Genomic DNA, 20040 nt, shown 5'->3' with positions numbered 1-20040 from the left:
TTAGCCATTATAAAAGAAAAATGAAACAATTTCCTGATTTATCAATTAAAACCAACTAGAAGGTCATTTTTGGTATAGAAAATTAGCTAATAAGTTAGCCTCTAACTAATAAGCTATTTATTAGTTATAAGTTCTAAGTTGATAAAAATTAGCTTCTTTTATTAGAAGTATTTCATAAACTAATTTATAAAACAGTTCATAAATATAAAATGACATAAGAGAATATAAATGTATAAATTTTATTATATAAATAAAATTTGTGTCTTTTAAACAAAAAAAATATACTCTATGAGAAGTTTAGTATTGTGTAATAGTATAAATAAATAATTTTATTTTGTTCTTTTATCAGGAATTTGATAATAAAAATAATGATATGTAAGTACCTTCTATAAAATACTTTCTTTATTGTGGAAGTAATGTTATTTTCTATTTTAATAAAATATTTGAGTATTCTCTTTTAATATACTTTTTGTAATTTGCTGTATTTTTAGATATATCATTTTTATTTTAGAAATCATAAAGGATTGTATTTTGCTATCAAATAATTTATTAGCCTTTTTATATCGAAGGACTGTAATTGATTTAAAAATAAAAACTACTTATCATATTTTATTAATAGGACAAACTTAATAATTTAAGCATTATTTTCTCCTATCATCCTTTATTAAAAAAAAAAATTCTATCATCATTATTTTTTTGTCGTTGTTAGTCTTATTATTTGGGGGAGTTCATCGTCATTTTAGCATCAAGTGCACCAATTCAAATATGCATAAAACATGAAAAAAAGTAGGCTAAATATTATATTATATAAAAGTAATATCTATGCAATAACAAGGTTTAGTTTTAAAGTATTAATCTAATTCACACATTTGGATGTCTGATACTCCAATCTAAACACATAAACTTTCTTCTCAGATCATCACACATTCATTCCCTCAAGCAAAGCAAAGAGAGATCGACTTACTCTGATCCTAACTTTGAGAAAAATACAAACAGATAAAGGATGAATTTGAAAGAGTGAATTTCCCTCTCTTAAGATATCATATTTATAATAATTTTGGAGATTTCAGGTACAATGTATGAGAGGGAAAAGAAGAGACTAGGAAAGTTCGTATCTAAGAACTAGGTAAAGTTCAAAGTACACAACAACTTTTCAATAAAATTTATTTAAGATGAGTTATTCAACTAAAATCAAGAATAGCACATTACTAATACAAGTAGGCAAACCCATTGCCTACAATGCTAGATCATTTGTCACATTGAAATAGCGCAGAGAAAAATAGCGCTCATACTATTAACCTTAGAAGACTAGGTTACGATCCTTTCAATTGTCCCTCTTAGAAAACCAACGGAGAGGATTACATAGCATCAATAAAGCTTTAACTAAGGCATTGTCCAAAAAGAACTAGCTTAGTCATAGAATGGGTATGGCATCATAAATATAAACTCACTATCACAAACAAATATACTCGGCATGATAAACTGAAAAACTACGTTCATTAATCAACCTAGCTTTTCCATAAAAGTTTCAATCAAGGTTTGGCCATTGACTATTTTTGTTGTTGCAATAATCAAATCATATGCCATGCCCTCCTGCAAAATAAACCACATCGAGAATTAGAAGATAAGAAACAATCAAAAAGATTTATTCATAATGCCCAGTCAATTGGATAAAGCATGGATATAGGGGAGAAGAGCAAATAATTCTACAGTGCAAAACATAACTAAACAAAATACCTATATGATAAACCCATATAAAAACAAACTTAACTCTTTTGGGATTTGACACCAGCACACTATTGGAAATAAGATCTGAACAGTAGTAGTACACTTGAAAATATAAATTTTTATCCCCATTTTCATGTCCCTGAGGTTCTGCTTTGAACGTAAAAGCATGTTCATCCTAATTTTAAAGATACTACTCCTCACATATAAGTCCAAAATAGTCTTTCCAGTTTCCCCTCGTTGCTTTCTCTACCAATTTTTTGCTTCTCTCCCTACAACAGTTTTTTCTATCCTATTGGGACGGTTTGAATAATCTGTTCTAGATCCTTGAAGAAATCAAATTTGAGGGATATATATACTAAAAATATCCAGTGTTTTCTTCCAGTGAACAATATTTAATTTATAGCAATGATTTGATCACCTTCAATTTTTTTTCAGAGATCCTGATAGGGCTCATAATGCTAAGTCTAACATGGGAATGAAAAGCCTGCCATTTTCAGTGGCATGGTCAGCGACCACCACTAATGAATAAAATCCTTCTTCCAATCTGGTAGGTCGGACAAATGATAAAACCAGAATAAAGAATATAGTCTCAAAAAGTATTTCTGAATGAGAAACAGATCTAAAAATACAGCTAATGACCATCAACAGCTTCTAAGAGACATAATGACCTAGACAGATTTCTTCACCCGCTACCCCTCCTTGTGCAGACACTGTACTCTTCAAGTGAATTAGCTAATTCCACTACTAACTGCACCGGGCTCCTACCTATCCCTTCTAGAACAAACCATCCAAATGGAAGACCATTCATTATGCTGGCCCACTATAACTCCTCCCACATCAGACTTAGCATTATGGACCATATTATTAGATCCATATCTAATACTCCAGTCCTTGGATGATCCCATCTTGAGAGCCAAAGCTTGTAGCCTGAATCTAAAGAACAATTTTTTTTCTAGAACCTATTAGTTCTTTCAGACACTATATTTATCTTTCCTCTAATTCTATTCATTGTATCCCAGTTCATTATATCCTTGGTCCTTTCAATTCAATTAAGAACTCTGATGTTCCAAGTCTCTAGCGTTTCAGACATTTGAGACTTTTTTGCATGCGTATGCATCATAGAGAGCTGTGTCAATAATTCATTAGTGAGTCCATGAAGTCAGCAAATGTGTTTGGAAAACAAATTTTAGGAATTAATTGGGTTATTCTGAGTTGGGTAAGTTATGAAATAGGAAACGACTTTGAAATCACAAGTTGTGTGGATATTTAGAAATCCACTCAACTTTGGTTGGAATTTATTTATTTTTAATTATTTCAACCTCCCAATTTGATCCTTATTTGATTATCCTTTCTGCGTTCTTGAGGTCATGTTATCACAGGTATTGTCCAGAAGAAAGTTATCCTGATATTTCTCCACTATTCCCTTGTGCTTACTGAAGATAGAAGATAAGAGAGAACCAGACACAGATTTCCATAATTAAAGATCCCCCCGGGGTAAACCCACCCACCACTCACCTATAATATATCAATAAGATGGTATCTGTTTACCTGATATATTATGTACTGATAACCATATTCAGAAAACATTAAATTATAGGAAAAGTTATTGGTTAACCTAGTGTCTAGGAGACATTAAGAAATAGGCAACAGTTATGACACACCTGAGTGCTTAAAAATCGGAGAGCAGAAATCTCTGCAAAGGTAACACCCCCAATAAAAACAACAAGCACCAGCGCACGCCTTCCATCTGGTACTCTGAAAGAAGTGAAATGCCAGAAAAGAATTACAAGATTTATTCCTTAAAGACTCCAAATTTTAGCAAATTTTTGACACACCAATGTCAAATGAAAACCATCAAGCTCTAAAAGGTTTACCTTTTAAGGTATGAAACCACACCTTAGGAGCTAATTGATATCATCAATAACAAGTAAAAGATTGTTGATAAAATAAAGCTGAATCAGTATAAATCTTATTAACAGGCATATTTTGAAATGTTTATTGTAGTGATCCTTACACGAAATGATAAGCATTGAACTTCCTGGAATTTATTACATTTTTCTGATACCATTTTATTAAAGATAAAGAGATGCAGAATTTTAAAAACTGCACTAAGGTAAAACATACTTAGCTATGCTGGATGAAACCCCTGATAAAGTGTCAAATGATGGGCTACTTGGGATTCCTCCCTGTACAATAAAATATAACTACTAAGAAAGGTGAACTGAATAATATGTGACTTTGATTCAAACAGTAATAAATAAAATGGAAACATTACATGAGAAAACATATTCAATCAGAGTTTACGAGTACTAACCCTCTTCATTTCCAAATGAGGTCCAGGCAGTAGCTTCAAAATTTCTTCAACAGGACGCCTAAAAGATCAACAACATTCAGTAATGTTTCAGTTGGTTGACTATTACCTTAGTTCACCACCCAAGCAAAAGAAAATGTATTGCATGCGTCAATATAACAAAAGGGTAAATGTGAAGTTTTAAGAAACTATAATTGGGTGGTTTTTTAATTTCAAACAACCTTCAACTTTATCATAGAATATGGACTGTTTAGAGGAATTTCACTGCTAGATATGGACATTGGCATGCCCTGTCAAATGACTCAATCTTTGTTTCTAGGGGTTTCTTTTGTATTTTATTGTGAGAATGTCTTCCTCTATCATTATACTGTCCATTTCTTTCTCAATGTGAATTCTCTTTCTTTAAAACATGTTGGGAGAGGATTACTCACTTTGGGTAAGCTCAAGTTAACAAATTTCAACATAACACAAAGAGCATAAAATATCCTGCTTTCCGTAGCATGGATTGAAATGTGATTGTTGACAAAATTATACAATAAAACTAATGTCTTAAAAAAACATGGTCTTAAACATTTTAAACCAGACTTTATGGCCAGCACAAACCCATTTCTAACAGGAAAACATTTAACAAAAGCCAACTAGGACTGAGAGATGCATGAGATGAAATTTACAGTTCAATGAGTTGAACTTCTTTATAAATTTATATACAATTACGTTTTTAGGTAATAATGAAATGAGAAAGTTAATTGCCATGCTAAACAAGAACAACGGAAACAATCTCTATTAGGGATTCAGGTTTACCATCCAGACCGAATGGCATGCTGGACCAGTCGAATGCTGAGTGGTGCATATCCAGAGAAGACATAAGCAATATCATTGGGGCTGTCCTAGTAGGAAATCCTTTTAAGAGTAAGTAGGGAAACAGGACTAAATAGATAATTGTATAACAGTTGATTATCAAATATCAATAATAACAACTTAATAGAGCCCGGTGAGATTTGAAATGAATACATGAAGACAAATTAAAAGAATACAATATGCTAGAAGTGTCACTAACTGCCATTGCAAAATTAATTAATTTTGAACAGGGAAAATCTGGTTATAGAGCCACAGAATGAATAAATAAATAAACAAAGGAACAATAGAAGTGCTAGCATAGTTAAAAGAGCTGGGAAAAATATTGCTTCCAGACTGCAACAATAAATTAACCTTAAATGTGATTTGGGCAGATATTAAGGATTTGGGATGCTTAGTTCAACATTTGTTATCATTTCACGATGAAAATATGTATATTGTATTTTATATGTCACACACACACACACACACATCACCATGTTTACATAGAATATCCAAATTGTGACCATGAACTTAATATAAAATTTAAATTATATCAAATGTCTAAGGATCACATCATTTAGAAGAAATTACTTGGCCGTATCAGTGTCTTCAACCACAAGCTGCAGAGCACGTTTTATAGTGAGCCAATTGCTTTTTGACTCCTAAAAGAATCATAGGCACAATAAGAGTTAATTATTAAGTCACAAATACATAACCCATTCGCATTTGCAACTAAACACCTACAGTATCGTACCTGCTTTTTAAATAGTCCAGCTTTCTCTAAATTGTTTAGCATTGCTACGTGCTCAAATCCATAGCTATGGAGTAGTTCTCTCCTATGAATTGGAAGTTACAAATATACATTAAAACTCTAAGTACTTTAAAATAAAATCTGCTAGTATATTGTACAAAAAGCAAATGGGGATAACATTATAGGTTAGGGATTCCCATGGATCTACAGAAGTAACAAAATGAAGAAAAAAAGAAATAGGACAAGGTATCAAAGAAGCATGTAAGCTTGCCTGAAGTAGTCAAAGTGCTTCTTTGGCAACCCAGAATTAGTAGTAGAAAATAGGATTAAAAGGCGTAAGACGGTCGTCAAAGGCTCTTGCTTATGGATCAGTTCTTCAATATAATCAAAGCATCTGCATATGTGATCACCAAAGTTTCATATTATAAAACATTTAGTTATGTACATGCATCTGTGGACTGAAATGCCTCAACAGCAATCAATTGCAGCCTTGCAGGCACTGACCCAGCTAACAATACCGTAAAATTAGTTTTGGCAAATCAAGTCATGTAATTTAAAATTCATCCATGAGTTATAACGATAAGTGCTGCTTCATTTATCTCATATGCTGTAAATTAAACAAACTCAAATATTATGAACAGCAAATAAAGCTTAATTGTCTATTATAACCTAAACTATAATATGGCTTTATGCGCATATAGCCAATTTTAAGTCTTAATATGCAAATTTCTATCAGCAATCAGTTAATAGTACAGATACTTGATGCACTACATTCTTGTTTACAAGGAAAACAAAGTACCCCAAGGGCATATCCAAATCATGTCTGTGATGGTAGACTTCCCAAATTGCATCTCAGTTTTTATTCTCATTGTTCAATGCCAGGCCACAAAATTTACTAAAAGCTTGGTTTTAAGTTTTGACAAAGACTTGATATCGAATTAAATTTTGGGCATAAAGTGTTGGCCTCAGATGAAAAATCCTCAAATTTTCATGGCCAACAAGAAAAAAGCATAAAATATATACCCCAAACCAAAACATGAAGTTTTCAAGAAGATATGTTCCAAAAACTGGTACTAAAGTACTAGTTCCGACCTTGGACAATTAAATATGATTATTAAAAGGTATTCATTAAAAAAAATCACATGAAATTTATAATTTACAAATTCTCCTACGAAAATTTGGAGCTAGCAAGTCAAAAACAAGTGGCACTGGCCAGAACAAGTCAACCCATCTTAAACCTTCGCATCCAAAAGACATGATATCACATCCTACTTAATTCATACAGAGAGGGAAATTATATTAATTTAAAAATATAACAACATCAAGTACATAAAACTCTCTGTATGCAAAATTAACTCACATGTCATAACTCTGGGACTCCACAATTGTATGTTCCATATCAAGTTGCCCAAGAAATGAAGGCTTTGAAGTGAATGTTGATAGATGTTGGGCAAGATTTATGTGCCTCTGGGGAAATTATTTAAGGAATACTGAGTTGATAGTCACTATGATGTCTTAATGAAATATCAAAATTACAAAAAAGTGTTCTCACGGTCATCTCCGGCAATGAGTTCAGTTTTTTCACGAAGTCCTTCAACTCAGAAACTGTTTGTGTCTGGACATCATGGAAAACAATATATATTAGATAGAAAGTCTTTACAAATTCATTTTAATTTTCCAAAAGTAATAAAAACTTAATTAAGTGCATCTCAAAAAATATTCAGTAAACACAACTTATTATTCAATCAGTAAATATTTGTTTCTATTTTTAAATATTGCATCCATCAAACAAACATCAAACTGTAGAATCTCTGAAGATAAAGTATGGCAGAAAAACTTATTGAAAACTTCAATTTATTATATTTTGGAAAAACACAACTTCAGTCAATTTACTGATATTACTCATATAAAAAAGGGTTTCATTTCAATTACTTTTGCAAAATTGACAGCATAATCAATGTCCAAGTAGAGGCCATCTACTTACAGTAGTTGTCATTTCTGTGTAGTCTTGCTTCATGGAAGTAGCTTTTTGACGCAAAATCTGCAATACTGCAGACAGCAACTAAGAAAATAGAACGACAAGAGAGACAAATATTTTTTGTTTACTGTTTCTGTTCTTGCTCCTTTGTGTGCATGTGTGTGTGGGTGGGTGAGAGAGAGAAAGATTATTAAGTTATAACTGCGCTACAAGTGGTAAAAATGAATCAACCTGGACAACAACTTCAAAGTTTAGATCCCGTATCTCCTTAAAAAGCTTGTCACTAACAAAATCCATGCAAGTAAACATTATTTCAGTAAAATACTACAAGCAAAATGTCAGAAACAGAATATGGAAAATGAACAACAAAATAATAATTGCAAAGAAACAGAATATGGATGTCTGAACTATGGTTAAAAGAGGATTTGGAGCAAAATGTCATCCAGAAACATCTTTCTTTTTGCTACACCATAACAGAAAATAAAATAAAATTGTAATATAGGCATCATTAAAGGTTCACATCCTCTTACAACTTTGATTACGTGAAAACTGATATTCAAGGTAGCAGAAAACTCAAATATTGCTTAATAAAAAAACCAATCAAGCCTTTAGTACTGCCTATTCACTAAATATAATGTGATAAAAATAAAGTGGGATTTCTTCAATCAAATTAAAAAGGATAGAAGTAAGGATGTGATACAAATAAATAGGCATTCTTTCTATTAAATTTACAAAGGAAAGAATTAAAGGGAAAACTTCTTGAAGTTGAGATCACGATTACAACAACAATAATAATAACCCAAAATCCAAACATTATCTCATTAAATGAAGTTGGAAACGTGGATAAATTGTTTTTCCATTAATTATCTTTCTAATACTCTTTAATCTAAATAAGATCATTATGCTGGGAGGAAAGAACACTGAAGCATATTAAAAAAATGGTTCTCATTCTTCCGAAATATAAACTTCTATTACCTGCTTCAACTAATGGTGCAGAGCAGCATGAGACATGTCAGCATATGAGTATCAAAAAATATCTAAAAGGAGAATTAATATGAATATTTGACGGAGCAACCTACTCATTAATGGATTGGAAAAGTTTCGAGCAAAATAAAATATTGAAAAAGTAGCAAAAACATGATACAAAACATCCATGTGATAGAAAAACGGTCTGTGTATGGCTAACCAGATAGAGTAAGTGAGAAATGTAACTTACCTTGAATTCAGGGGAACTTTGTTTTTTTTTCCTTCTTGTTGAAGACCCATAATAGAAGCATCAAGCTCTACAGAGCCATTGTTGATGTGCAGAAACTGCCATCATACAAATTCAGCAAAATAGCCAATGTCACTTCAAACATATTTATAGTATGAGTAAATAATATTTAGACAAACTATAATAATATTTTTCTGAAGATCAATTCATGGAACCTAAAATAATACATGAAGTTTGCATATAATTCTAAAGCTCCTTGACAAAATCACCAAAACATGCAATGGAAAAACTTCCACATTCTAATTTACAACATCACAAAACTTGTTTGGTAGATGTTCTAAAAAAAAAAGTCCAAACAAATAACACAGCTACATATTTTATGCAATAAATATTCATTCTTAAAAGTGTATGCTGATTCTGCATTAACTTGCCTCATCAAGTAGTCCCTCATATGTCAATTGGGAACACAAAGGAGTAACCATGTCCACCTGCATTGAAAACATACCCAAATTCAATGACCACCATTCATGTGGACACCACTCATATCCAAACAACTGAAATAGTAGGACTTCAAAAAGAATGTAAGTTAATGTGAATATAGAAAATTAAGCATGCAAAAAGAACTAGTAATGAATTGTTTAACTTCAATTTTTTCAATCTCATTTATGTACAAAAATCTTTCATTAACATCTTTTTATGAAGTAATGAAGGATAAATGTATTGGATGGGAAATGCCCTCCTTAAGCAGTAAAAAACAAATTCATAAATAACTCAGTACAAGGGCACCAAGCATAACATCCCCAAAGACACTACCAATCATGAATAAAGGAGATGAGATGGAAAATAGGTTGTACCTCTCTATCTAAAAGGATTACTGTATTTATCTCTGGCACAACGATCTGTGTAAACAAAGAGAAAACAAACAGAGGATTATATGGTGTATTTTAAGTTTTAAATTGAATACAATTTAAACATAGCTTTTGTTTGTTATTCTGCTATTCTAACTTAAAGAGAAAAATAGCGTAGAGATAAATTACGTCAGATGAGTTAACTGGTTCCTCAGCTTGCATTCGGTTAAGGATGTCCGCAACACACACAGATGCTTTTCCTTTTGCCCTCACATTTGGTATCACTCCAAAAGAAAACTACAAAAAATGAAGTGAAATAATTATAAGAAAGTACAGACTCACAAAGATTGAGATCATGTTAGATTCGATGTTAATGATGATGATGGTATTTCATAAAGTGACAACTGTATGGGATTACACCCTTTTGCTTGATGCTGATTGTTCATGTCTAGAGAAAAATTCAACTATATGAATTTAAAAGTACAACCTCAAGTTTGTGAATAGCTTTAGCAATGTGCCAAAGCGATCCTGTATCACCATCAACTTGGCATTCCTACCATAGATAGAAGGCAAACAAGAATAAGTAAATAGAAAGCAAATACAGACTGTAAGTAAATTCAATAAATTACAACACTGAAAAAAACTAAAGAAACTCTACAAATAAGTCACAAAGAGCAGAAGTATTGATATCAAGCTTACTTTGTAAGAAAGATCAAGTTCAAATGATAATACATCTTCATCCATTGGTACAATATACAGGGGATATTCCCCAATTGAAACCATATGATGTAATTTCTCTTCCTCAAGAACCTACACAAGAAAAAAATTCATTTAATCCTGGCAGAGATATCATGTTTAAAATAGAGAGGTACCATGCCCAACTAGGAAAATTATTTGTTTCCAATGAAAGCTTACTTTCTCACAAGCAACAGTGCGACGGGGGACAAAATAAACATGATATTCTCTTTGCAATCCTTTCGATAGATCATTATGAATATTAGAACATATGAATCTCATCAACTTGGGCAGAGCATGCACAAGGTAAACTACTTTGCTGCTGTCAGTCTGAATTGGATCACCAGAAAGATGTCGCAATTCAACTCCATGCTCCTGCTTGCAATTCAGTGTGAACTCTCAATATAAACAAAAAATTAATACAAGCAAACAACAGTTTATTCAGAAAAGAACTAAGATTTTTGTTCAATAACCGATATAGCGCCATCATAACTCTCTAACATGACATCTTTTGACCCCTCCACCATTGGAGGAAAGCCCGTTATAGTGATGCCATAGGCCACAAGGACATGTTTATTTTATGGAAATTTAGCCTTCCATCATTGATAACTCCAGTGTGTAGGTATACAGAAAGGTTAATATTTTTTTATTAAAATTCAATTAAAAACTAACCACCATCGTTATGGTCATCCAAGGTATTATCAATTTTCGAGCTGAAAGCTCCATCACAGTTTTGTCTCGAAGGGTTAAAGGGAGGAAAGGTATATTTAAATTCGACTTCTAAGTTCTGTGGAACTATTGGGAGTACAAGACGCTATGGAGTCCGAGGCTAAGGGAACAAAAGTTCATCTTTAGAACCACTTTAGGTGCCAATATTTCAACTTCAAGTTCTTTAAGATAGGATCCTTAGGATTAATGAGGTATTCTCTATTACGGAGCTTGGAACTCTATCACTCCATCATGCACCGGAGGTTGAGGGAGAAGGTATATTTAGATTGGGCTTGAGCTCAACTCGCCTCTTAAGCGAGTTGAGACTATTGGAACACGGTATTAAAATGTTTCATAATATATATGTAAGACAGATAATTCATGAATTGATATCCCGACCAGTAAATTACTAAGGGCAAGAAAAGTGCCTTGAGAATGGATGTCTGTATAATAAGCGAGAGAGAGTCCCCAAGCTTCGGATCAATGACCAAACACTTCTTCCCTCGAACCTGCCGTTACATAAAAGCTATCAATATCAAATAAACGAAAGAATCAACCATAGTCGAAAACATCAAATCTTAAATCGAAATCACATAGCGGAACAGAACTTCAATTTTCTACGAACAACGGAGGAATTCAGAAGCAATAATTACATTCTTGAGGATGTTGATGAGCTCCTTTTGGGACTGTTCCCTGATCGCAACGAGAATAAATAATGAATAAAATGAGTTGAAGTTGAAATTGAGAATATTGTGAACATGAACAACGAATGCGAGTATGAGTAAATGGCAATTTAACCTAATGGATGTGAGATTCACGGGAGCATTATCTAGGTTAGGAATCTGAGCCATCGAAAAGAGGAACCTCTGCTGAACTATTCAGCACCACTGCACAATTTTCGTTTTCGCAGAAAGTTTCAGAGGAAAATCATAATTGCAACTATCAGGGAAAACACACTTTCTGTTTCATTTGATTTAAGTTTCTGCATAAACATAAACAATAAGATGTTACGATAATATGTATATATTTAATGTTTTATTTTACTTTAGATTATATCTTTAAAATTTTAATATTTTAAATTTACAATAACTTATAGTGAGATACTTCAATTGTTGTATACATAAAACATAATTCTATTTTATTCTTAGTTTTATTTTAAAATATTAATATTTTAAATCTCAAAAGTACTCTTTTGATATATAACAGAAATTTTTTAAAATGAAATAAACTACTCATTTACTTAAATAACTGTACACGTCATTACTTCACTATATAATTAAGTTTTTTTCATGTAAATATGTCTTTTATATTGATTTTCTAACATTTTTTACATTCAAATTAGGATCACAGACCAAATATAAAAGATAATAATACATACTTTGTTTAACCAAACATATAAAAATAAATTTAATAAAATATTCATTAGTATAATAAAAAATGCAAACATAATCTAAAAAGTCTGAGAACCTATCACGGACACACCTCTTAAATGGTGTGTCTGTGTCGAACTCACGTATCGAACACTGACACTCGTATGACATTCATAGGACATGTATCGATGTGTCTAATTCAAAAAATATTTATTGGATTTCTGACAATTCTAACACAATTTTTAAAAAGATAAATACATTAATCTTCTAAAAACTCAAACTTATGTATAAATTTTTATTATGGTTATAAAAGTAAGAACAAATCATTTTGAACCAGTTATGGAAAATATTTTTCTGTTGAAAAAAACTGAAACATACTTGTGCACATAAATCATCAATTTATATAATTCATAATTATATAATATATAGATCTGTATCCTCATGTTCTACATTTTAAAGATTATATGCGTGTTCGTGTCGTATCAGTTTCAGTGTCATTTCTACATAGATTTTTGACAATTATAACACGATTTTAATATAATTTTAAAAAAGACAAACACATTAATTTTATAAAAATTTAAATTTATTATATAAATTTTATTATAATTAACAAATCTTTTAACCAAATATATTTTTGTGGTAAAGAATACTGAGACATATTTATGCATATAAAATTTTATTATAAATTTATATAATTTATAATTATAATATATATATATATATATATATATATATATATATATTTCGTATCTAGATTTTAGAGATTATTCGTATAAAAAAATTATAAAAGCTCACGAGTTAAAGGTTTTTCTGCACCTATTTTGAAGTTACCTAGAGTAAAGTAAAGTAGAAGCTCAAGCGTCTGTAACACTCCGTTCGCCATCGCCGCCACCACCACCATCAGGTTCGTTTTCTAATATTGGATTTATCTTCTCTCTCATCGTTCAAACCTTATTATTGGTTTAATCATCGAAAAGTTTCGTTTGGATCATTACTCGAGATCTTTCAAGGAAAATTTTGAAGGAAAATTAGAACAGGACGCACCCTCGTCCACGCCAAATTTGGAGAAGAACGAATTACGATGTGGCATATAACTCTAGATAGAGACTAAAACGAGGGAATACTTTATGTAAAATTGGAATTTTGTTATTGGCTTTTACAATTAATTACAAGACAATCCATAGTTTTGTTCGTTAGAAAATTAATGTTTGTTTGCATGCATCGATGGTTTAAGCATGTATATTGACGTCCTAAGTCGTATAAACCTCTGTCTTTTGCTCGTGAAGGAAAAACAAATTTGGTGTCCTGTTGTTTAACTGTTGTCGTGACTACACACTTTATGGATCGACGGTTATCTCTGTGAAAGCCACTGATTTCTATGGATTATCGTCATAATATTTCATACATTTATGTTCATCTTTTGCACCTTCTTTTGGGAATCCGATTTGACAACAATAGTCTGGTTTTGGTGTTTCAATTAGATGGATAACAATAATTGGAGACCTAATCAAGGTACTGAAGCCAATATGGATGCTAGTGATTGGAGAGGTGGAGTGCCGCAAGAGTTGCGCCAAAGAATTGTCAACAAAATGTAAGATTCAGTTTTAATATTGTCTATCTGATATCATTTGTAATTTCTTACTATTTTCCCACAACAGAAGTAAATCATTGATGTCATAGATTGACAGACAGCATTTCCATGAGGATTGTGGTCTTTTTTTCAAATGATAAATGAATGTATATCAAAGAACATTGATTGGCGGTGTCATATTGTGTAATTGTCTTATGCCAATAATTATGAAACATGTGCTCAAATTTCTGGTTGATAGGTTAAAAAAATAATTAAATCTGTTATTTTTTCCTCCACACGAATATTTAATAAAAAATCGTTTTGATTTTTTTAATGTCATAGGAAAAGTGTAGGGATGAGGTTTAGCATGTCAGCATTGCACATGCTCATTGATGGGTTAGTGGGGCAATTTTTTTAAAATCATGTATCATTTTACATGTCAAAGGTCCTGGGGAAGCTGAATTTATTGACGGTGGGATCATCTGGCATTGTGATTTACCATGCTCAGTCATGTCATGGGATCCTCGTTAGAATGCAGCCAAAATTACCCTTTTTTTCTCCTATTATCAAATGGTCTCTGCCATTCACTGCCTTTCCCCCATATGAAAATCACTAAATTGTATCATTGGACCTGTGTATAACCGCCGAAGCTCCACCCTGCTGCTACTTTCACTGTGCGTAGTTGCTACAATTGCTGGTTATTGCACTGTAGTTGCTCCTGTTACCCAACATCTCAGCTTCTGTCTTCTCTTTATCTCAAGGTCAGCCACGGCTACCCAGCCTGGGTCTCTCTCGCTCAGTGATCCAGTCACTCTGATCTCATCCCACTCTTTTCTATCTTTTAATTCTATGCTTTGGCTTCTCTCACAGTGGCTGAACTGCTGAATAAATTTTTTAATCACCCTTTTATTTTTCATAATTGTTCTAAAATTATCTTTCTGACCTATTATTAAATTTAATTCTATTTATGAATTATTTTTATCATGTTACGAATTTTAATTCCACTCTTTAGTTGTCTATAACTCTATGATTTTGGATTTCAACTTAAGTTTTTTAATGATGTGAGGTTGTTTTCTTTATCTGTGGTGTTTTTATGCATATGCATTATTTATAATTATTTTTGGTAAAAACTTAGGATCTTATGATTCGAGTTAGTGCTATTCTCTTCTCTTGATCCTAGGCAGTATCTTGAGTTTAACAACCTTGGAGTGGGATATAGTCATACTTGGTGGTCAACTTTTCAATTATTTGGTGTTATTGTACAATGTGTTAGAATAAACTTTTGCTATCGTGGGTATATCCTTAGAATATGGGGCATTTGCTTATTCACTTTAGATGTCTCAAAGGAGGAGTAGGGCAGAGTTTTTTTTTCTCTATGTACTGTTATTATTTTTCATGTGCTATCATTACTCTCATTTGGTGAGTTTGGTTGGAGGTTACTGCCATTATTTTCACAGTGGAACATGTTTGTCTTTGCAAACTGATTTAGGATTGTGTATTTTGCTATTGAATAGGTTATACATATTTTCTCTTCATAGAGAATGTGTGGTAGATGGATATTTAGTGAAAACTATAGGATTATTAGTAGGATGTTTTTCTCTTATGTTTTTTATAAAGTTAATATATGCATAGGAAGCTAAAATGCATATGGAGCAAGGAAAGAATTGGAGTTGAATCTTATCCTTGCGTTAAAACTTGAAATCAATTATTGAGAGGCTTGAATCAATGATTCTAATCACAAGATCAATATAATAATAGGAACTAGTATAGGATCTAGAATTCAATACAAGAACAATATAGAATTCAAGCTAGGGGAATAGAATCATTAACAAGAATATAACCATGGATAGAAATGGATTAGAATGGAATTGAACCGAAAATTATAGAGCATAAGAACATTAAAACAAATTAAAAGAGAAAAGGTGGAGAATACTTAGATGGTGGAAGAAGCAAGGCGCGCCACTTGAATTTGAAGTTCTACCTCCATCTTCAAGATAAGCACCAAGGAAGAATAACCACTTTGATTTCTAGAAATCAACATAAAACTCATGGATGAGAATTACTCACTCAAGTGCTTCAAACTCTCAATTTTTCATATATTTCAAAGTTATATTTATCCACTCATGCTAGCCTTAGCCGAAAATGTTACAGGAGAAAAAAAGGGAAATCCAAAAATTTATCAATGACCAAGATTAACCCCATGCTTTTTGTGGTTGTATCACCCTTTCTATGCGTGTGTAACTCTTCTGTTGTTTCTCTTGGCCGAACTTGATGCTCCTCTTTGGGCATGATTGACTTTTTAAATTTAGGCCGAATTACAACCTAAACTGCAATTACTATGTACACCGTTATATTACAAAGAAATTAAAGGACATACGTTTTCCAAGTCTAAGTAAGAAGTATAAAATAAAGAAAATGAAGAACTGTTTTTATGAGCAATAGTATTTTCTCTTATTATGCTCCTGGTGACTCTTCTTGGAATTATGTATTATTGTTCTTTTTCTTCTTTTTCAGTCATGCAATCATCAGATTTGTACGTAGAGGAGAGACTATCTACATTATCAAAATGATGCTTTGCACTCCATTTCTGATATCCATTGTACTATATTTGTTTTTTGTTCTGAATATGTGTATGATTTCAATGAGGACTTCTTACATTTTAACGAGCTTATAACATTTTAGGATTGTCTATTCCCCGTAAGTTTTCTATAATTTGTATTATTTAGTTATTAAACCGCTTTCCTCATTTTCTATAGATTGGACACGTTAAAAAGACGTCTTCCTGTTTCTGGTCAAGAGGGATTCCTTGAACTTCAGAAGATTGCTGAAAGGTTTGAAGAGAAGGTTTTTACTGCTGCCACAAGCCAGGTACTATTTGATTTTAGATTTATCAACTTATGGTTATGTATACAAACACGTACGAAATGAAAGATTGATGTTTTATGTGATACTCCCTTATTTCAGTCTGATTATCTACGGAAAATAGCTTTGAAGATGCTTACTATGGAGACTACATCACAAGGCACCATGGCCAACTCTCCAAACCAAGGTGCTCACGATCCAGGTTAGCTTTTAATAACCTTGGCATAGTGGCAATATTCTAATTCCAACAGGATCTAACTTGGAGTTGTTTCTAGTTCAGGTCAAGTTGTTGGGACTGTATTGTGTCCTATTGATGTGAAGAATCACTAACATTTTATTTTTGTCTGCTGGTGTTACATACGATCCTGGTTGTTTGTTTTTAAGTCTTTGTTCCTTTTAAATTTTTCGATGATATCAACTTGTTAAAATTTATCTCTAAAAACATTGCAGTGTCTGTGTTTAAATCCGTTGTTAACTCAATTTTGGTTTCCTTTGCCATTGCCACTTGTTTCCATGTTGGTTTTAGTATTTTGTTGTGGATCTTAATTAAAGATTTTTTTTTTAATTATTTGGTTTAATCTTGAATGCCAAATACATATAATTTGTTTTTTTAATATTGATTACATCTTGTTGAGTTTCTTTTAGCTTTCTTTGATATTTTGTGATGTCTTATTGTTGTTTTCTTTCCTCCAGTCTTGTTATGAGGCATTTAGTCTTGGAAGATGTTTGGTTAAGATTGTATGTTGATTTGAGCTAAGTGATTGATTACCAAAAGATAAAGGATGCAAATGTTGTACAGTACATTAGGAATGTTTTGTTAATCTCTAGCTTAAGTCTTGGACCAAAAAGAGCACATTGAAATTACAAAATCTAGGTGTTCGCAGACCAAAATCAATCTAATTGTGAAAGTAGAATGAAAACAACCCAAAAAGGTTGAAAGAGGTGAAATGCTTAATTTTTAAAAGTCCAAAAAGCTTGAATCACATTGTTAAGTCTTTGTTCCCACTGAGGGCCAACTTGTTCCCATTGCTTGTTTATACCATTACTCTCTTTTATTTGGACCTTTATTGCTTGCTTAATAGCTTTTTGGTAACTTCAACTCCTTCTAAGGTTGCAAATTTCAATTGTGTGTTGTTAACAATTCATTTGGATCCTGATGTGATATCTGAAGTTTTTTGTGGGTTTCTCTGACTTAACCTATCATTGTTTATTTAATAGGGCTTGTTATTCCACCCCATGTTCACAATCCTGGGCAGCAACATTCTATTCCTATGCCCAATCAATCTCAATCATCGGGTTTAACCCATACTCCAATCCAAAATGTTGGCCAGAATATGCCTGGAGAGAATTCAGTGTCAGGGGAAACACACTTTCTGTATCATTTTATCTAAGTTTCTTGGCTGAAGATGAAGAAAATAAGGTTGAAGAAGACAAAATATAAATGTGTTTGATTAGAAACAAAGTATGCATAAATATAAACAACAATAGGATGTTACATAATATGCATATGTTTAATGTTTTATTTTACTTTAGATTATATCTTTAAAGTTTTAATATTTTAAATTTACTATAATTTATAGTGAGATACTTCAATTGTTGTATACATATAAGATAATTCTATTTTATTCTTAGTTTTAATTTAAAATATTAGTATTTTAAGTCTCAAAAGTATTCTTTTGATATATAACAGAAAATTTTAAAAATGAAATGAGCTACAACACATCATTACTTCACTATATAATTAAGTTTTTTTCATGTAAATATGTCTTTTACATTGCTTTTCTAACATTATTTACATTCAGATTAGGATCACATCAAATATAAATGATAATAATGCATACTTTATTTAACTAAACATATAAAATTAAAATTAATTCATTAGTATAATAAAAAATACAAACATATACTTTGTTTCATTAGTAGTTTCAGTTTGTTGAATAACTGTAGGGAAAAAATAAAGAATAGTTTTGACCAAACTTATTGTAATTGTAATGTTAGTGTGAATATAAAATGATTACTTACATTTTTTTTCCTCAAAGTTAATACTTTGTTATCACATTGTGTCTAACAAGGTTGGGTTAAGAAAATGGGAGGACACAAATAAATAATCTAAACAGTCTGAGAACGTTGTGTTTTGAAAACAAACAAAAAAATGCATTGAAAATGTGTTTTTCAAGTTTTTGAAGAAAAAACATTATATTAGGATATTAGTATCAAATTGCAACTGTCATGTAGATTATAATATTATAGAAAATGATATATTAATGTATATTCAGTCATACAAATTTTAAAAAGGATTTGTTTAAATGTTAAGTAATTGACATTATTTTTAATTAAAATATTATTATATATTTACCAACAAAATTTAATTAATTTTTCATGTTACAATAGTAAATTTTATTAATTTGTATTGATTAAAATTATTATATATCATAATCACGTCTTGATAAAAAAATATAAGCTATACCTTAACATTGTTCTCTATTTTAAACAAATTTGACTGTAAGTTGTTTGAAAAAAAATATGTTTTTCACATCTTTAAATTATAATAGAATAATATCAATTGAGTTAATCCTATGTGGTTTTACCAGCTTCCTGCACCATATCACTGCACCTGATCTTAGCGGAAAAGACGAAACTGTCCTAAAAAAAATTTCTAAAATATGTGTTTCGGATATTTTTTTCTGAAACGAAATTTTATATTATGGACTTTTTTATCCGGAATTGATTTTTTATTTTTATTTCCGAATTTTTATTTCCGAAACTCAATAATTACTTTCGAATTTATTTTTCCGAAATATATTATTTTCAATTCTGGATTTTTATTTCCAGAATTAAGGGCATTTTTGGAAATTAAAAAAATATGTTGGGTGCAGGTTAAAAATGATTGGGTGCGGAGCATTTGTCTTTACCATATATAATGATTGATATAACTTTTTTTCTCTCTCTTATACTAATGTGTTGTAATATTTTCTTAAGATTAATTCATAATTTTGAACATATTATAATTTATAAGGATGAATTTTGGACTTTAATTAATCAACCACTTAAGGAAGCCATGTATAATTTTCTCTTAAAATTAACTGCTTAAATTCGATTTTATTGTCTATATTATATTTTATGTAATAA

At 31.2% G+C, this 20040-nt stretch overlaps 2 protein-coding genes across 3 annotated transcripts; one reads left to right on the top strand and one right to left on the bottom strand.

The window, feature by feature from the left end:
• Nucleotides 1–1139: 1139 nt before the first annotated feature.
• On the bottom strand, nt 1140–12110 carry LOC137836063 (vacuolar protein-sorting-associated protein 33 homolog). Of its 2 annotated transcripts, none has more exons than XR_011085182.1 (22): nt 11908–12110; nt 11763–11802; nt 11538–11618; nt 10582–10776; nt 10366–10476; nt 10154–10219; nt 9856–9963; nt 9673–9717; nt 9250–9306; nt 8822–8916; nt 7837–7888; nt 7612–7668; nt 7180–7242; nt 6988–7094; nt 5899–6021; nt 5631–5712; nt 5468–5538; nt 4841–4926; nt 4043–4100; nt 3853–3914; nt 3390–3483; nt 1140–1593 (listed from the first exon to the last, which is right to left on the bottom strand). XR_011085182.1 is itself a non-coding variant. In XM_068644882.1 (22 exons), the coding sequence occupies exons 1-22, from the start codon at nt 11958–11960 to the stop codon at nt 1504–1506; spliced, it is 1791 nt and encodes a 596-aa protein (XP_068500983.1). In that variant the 5' UTR covers nt 11961–12110; the 3' UTR covers nt 1140–1503. The 2 variants fall into 2 exon arrangements, 1 of the variants encoding a protein (XP_068500983.1); XM_068644882.1 differs by having other exon boundaries at nt 4841–4921.
• A 1138-nt stretch (nt 12111–13248) lies between these two features.
• Nucleotides 13249–18579, top strand: LOC137836062 (mediator of RNA polymerase II transcription subunit 15a). The gene is made up of 5 exons (XM_068644881.1): nt 13249–13383; nt 13961–14070; nt 16806–16917; nt 17014–17113; nt 18130–18579. The coding sequence occupies exons 2-5, from the start codon at nt 13961–13963 to the stop codon at nt 18300–18302; spliced, it is 495 nt and encodes a 164-aa protein (XP_068500982.1). The 5' UTR covers nt 13249–13383; the 3' UTR covers nt 18303–18579.
• Nucleotides 18580–20040: the final 1461 nt, after the last annotated feature.

This window comes from Phaseolus vulgaris, chromosome 5 (assembly GCF_000499845.2).
Source record: "Phaseolus vulgaris cultivar G19833 chromosome 5, P. vulgaris v2.0, whole genome shotgun sequence".
Taxonomy (NCBI): domain Eukaryota; kingdom Viridiplantae; phylum Streptophyta; class Magnoliopsida; order Fabales; family Fabaceae; genus Phaseolus; species Phaseolus vulgaris.
Note: the sequence above shows the minus strand (reverse complement) of the source record. Positions and strands in the feature narration are given on the sequence as shown.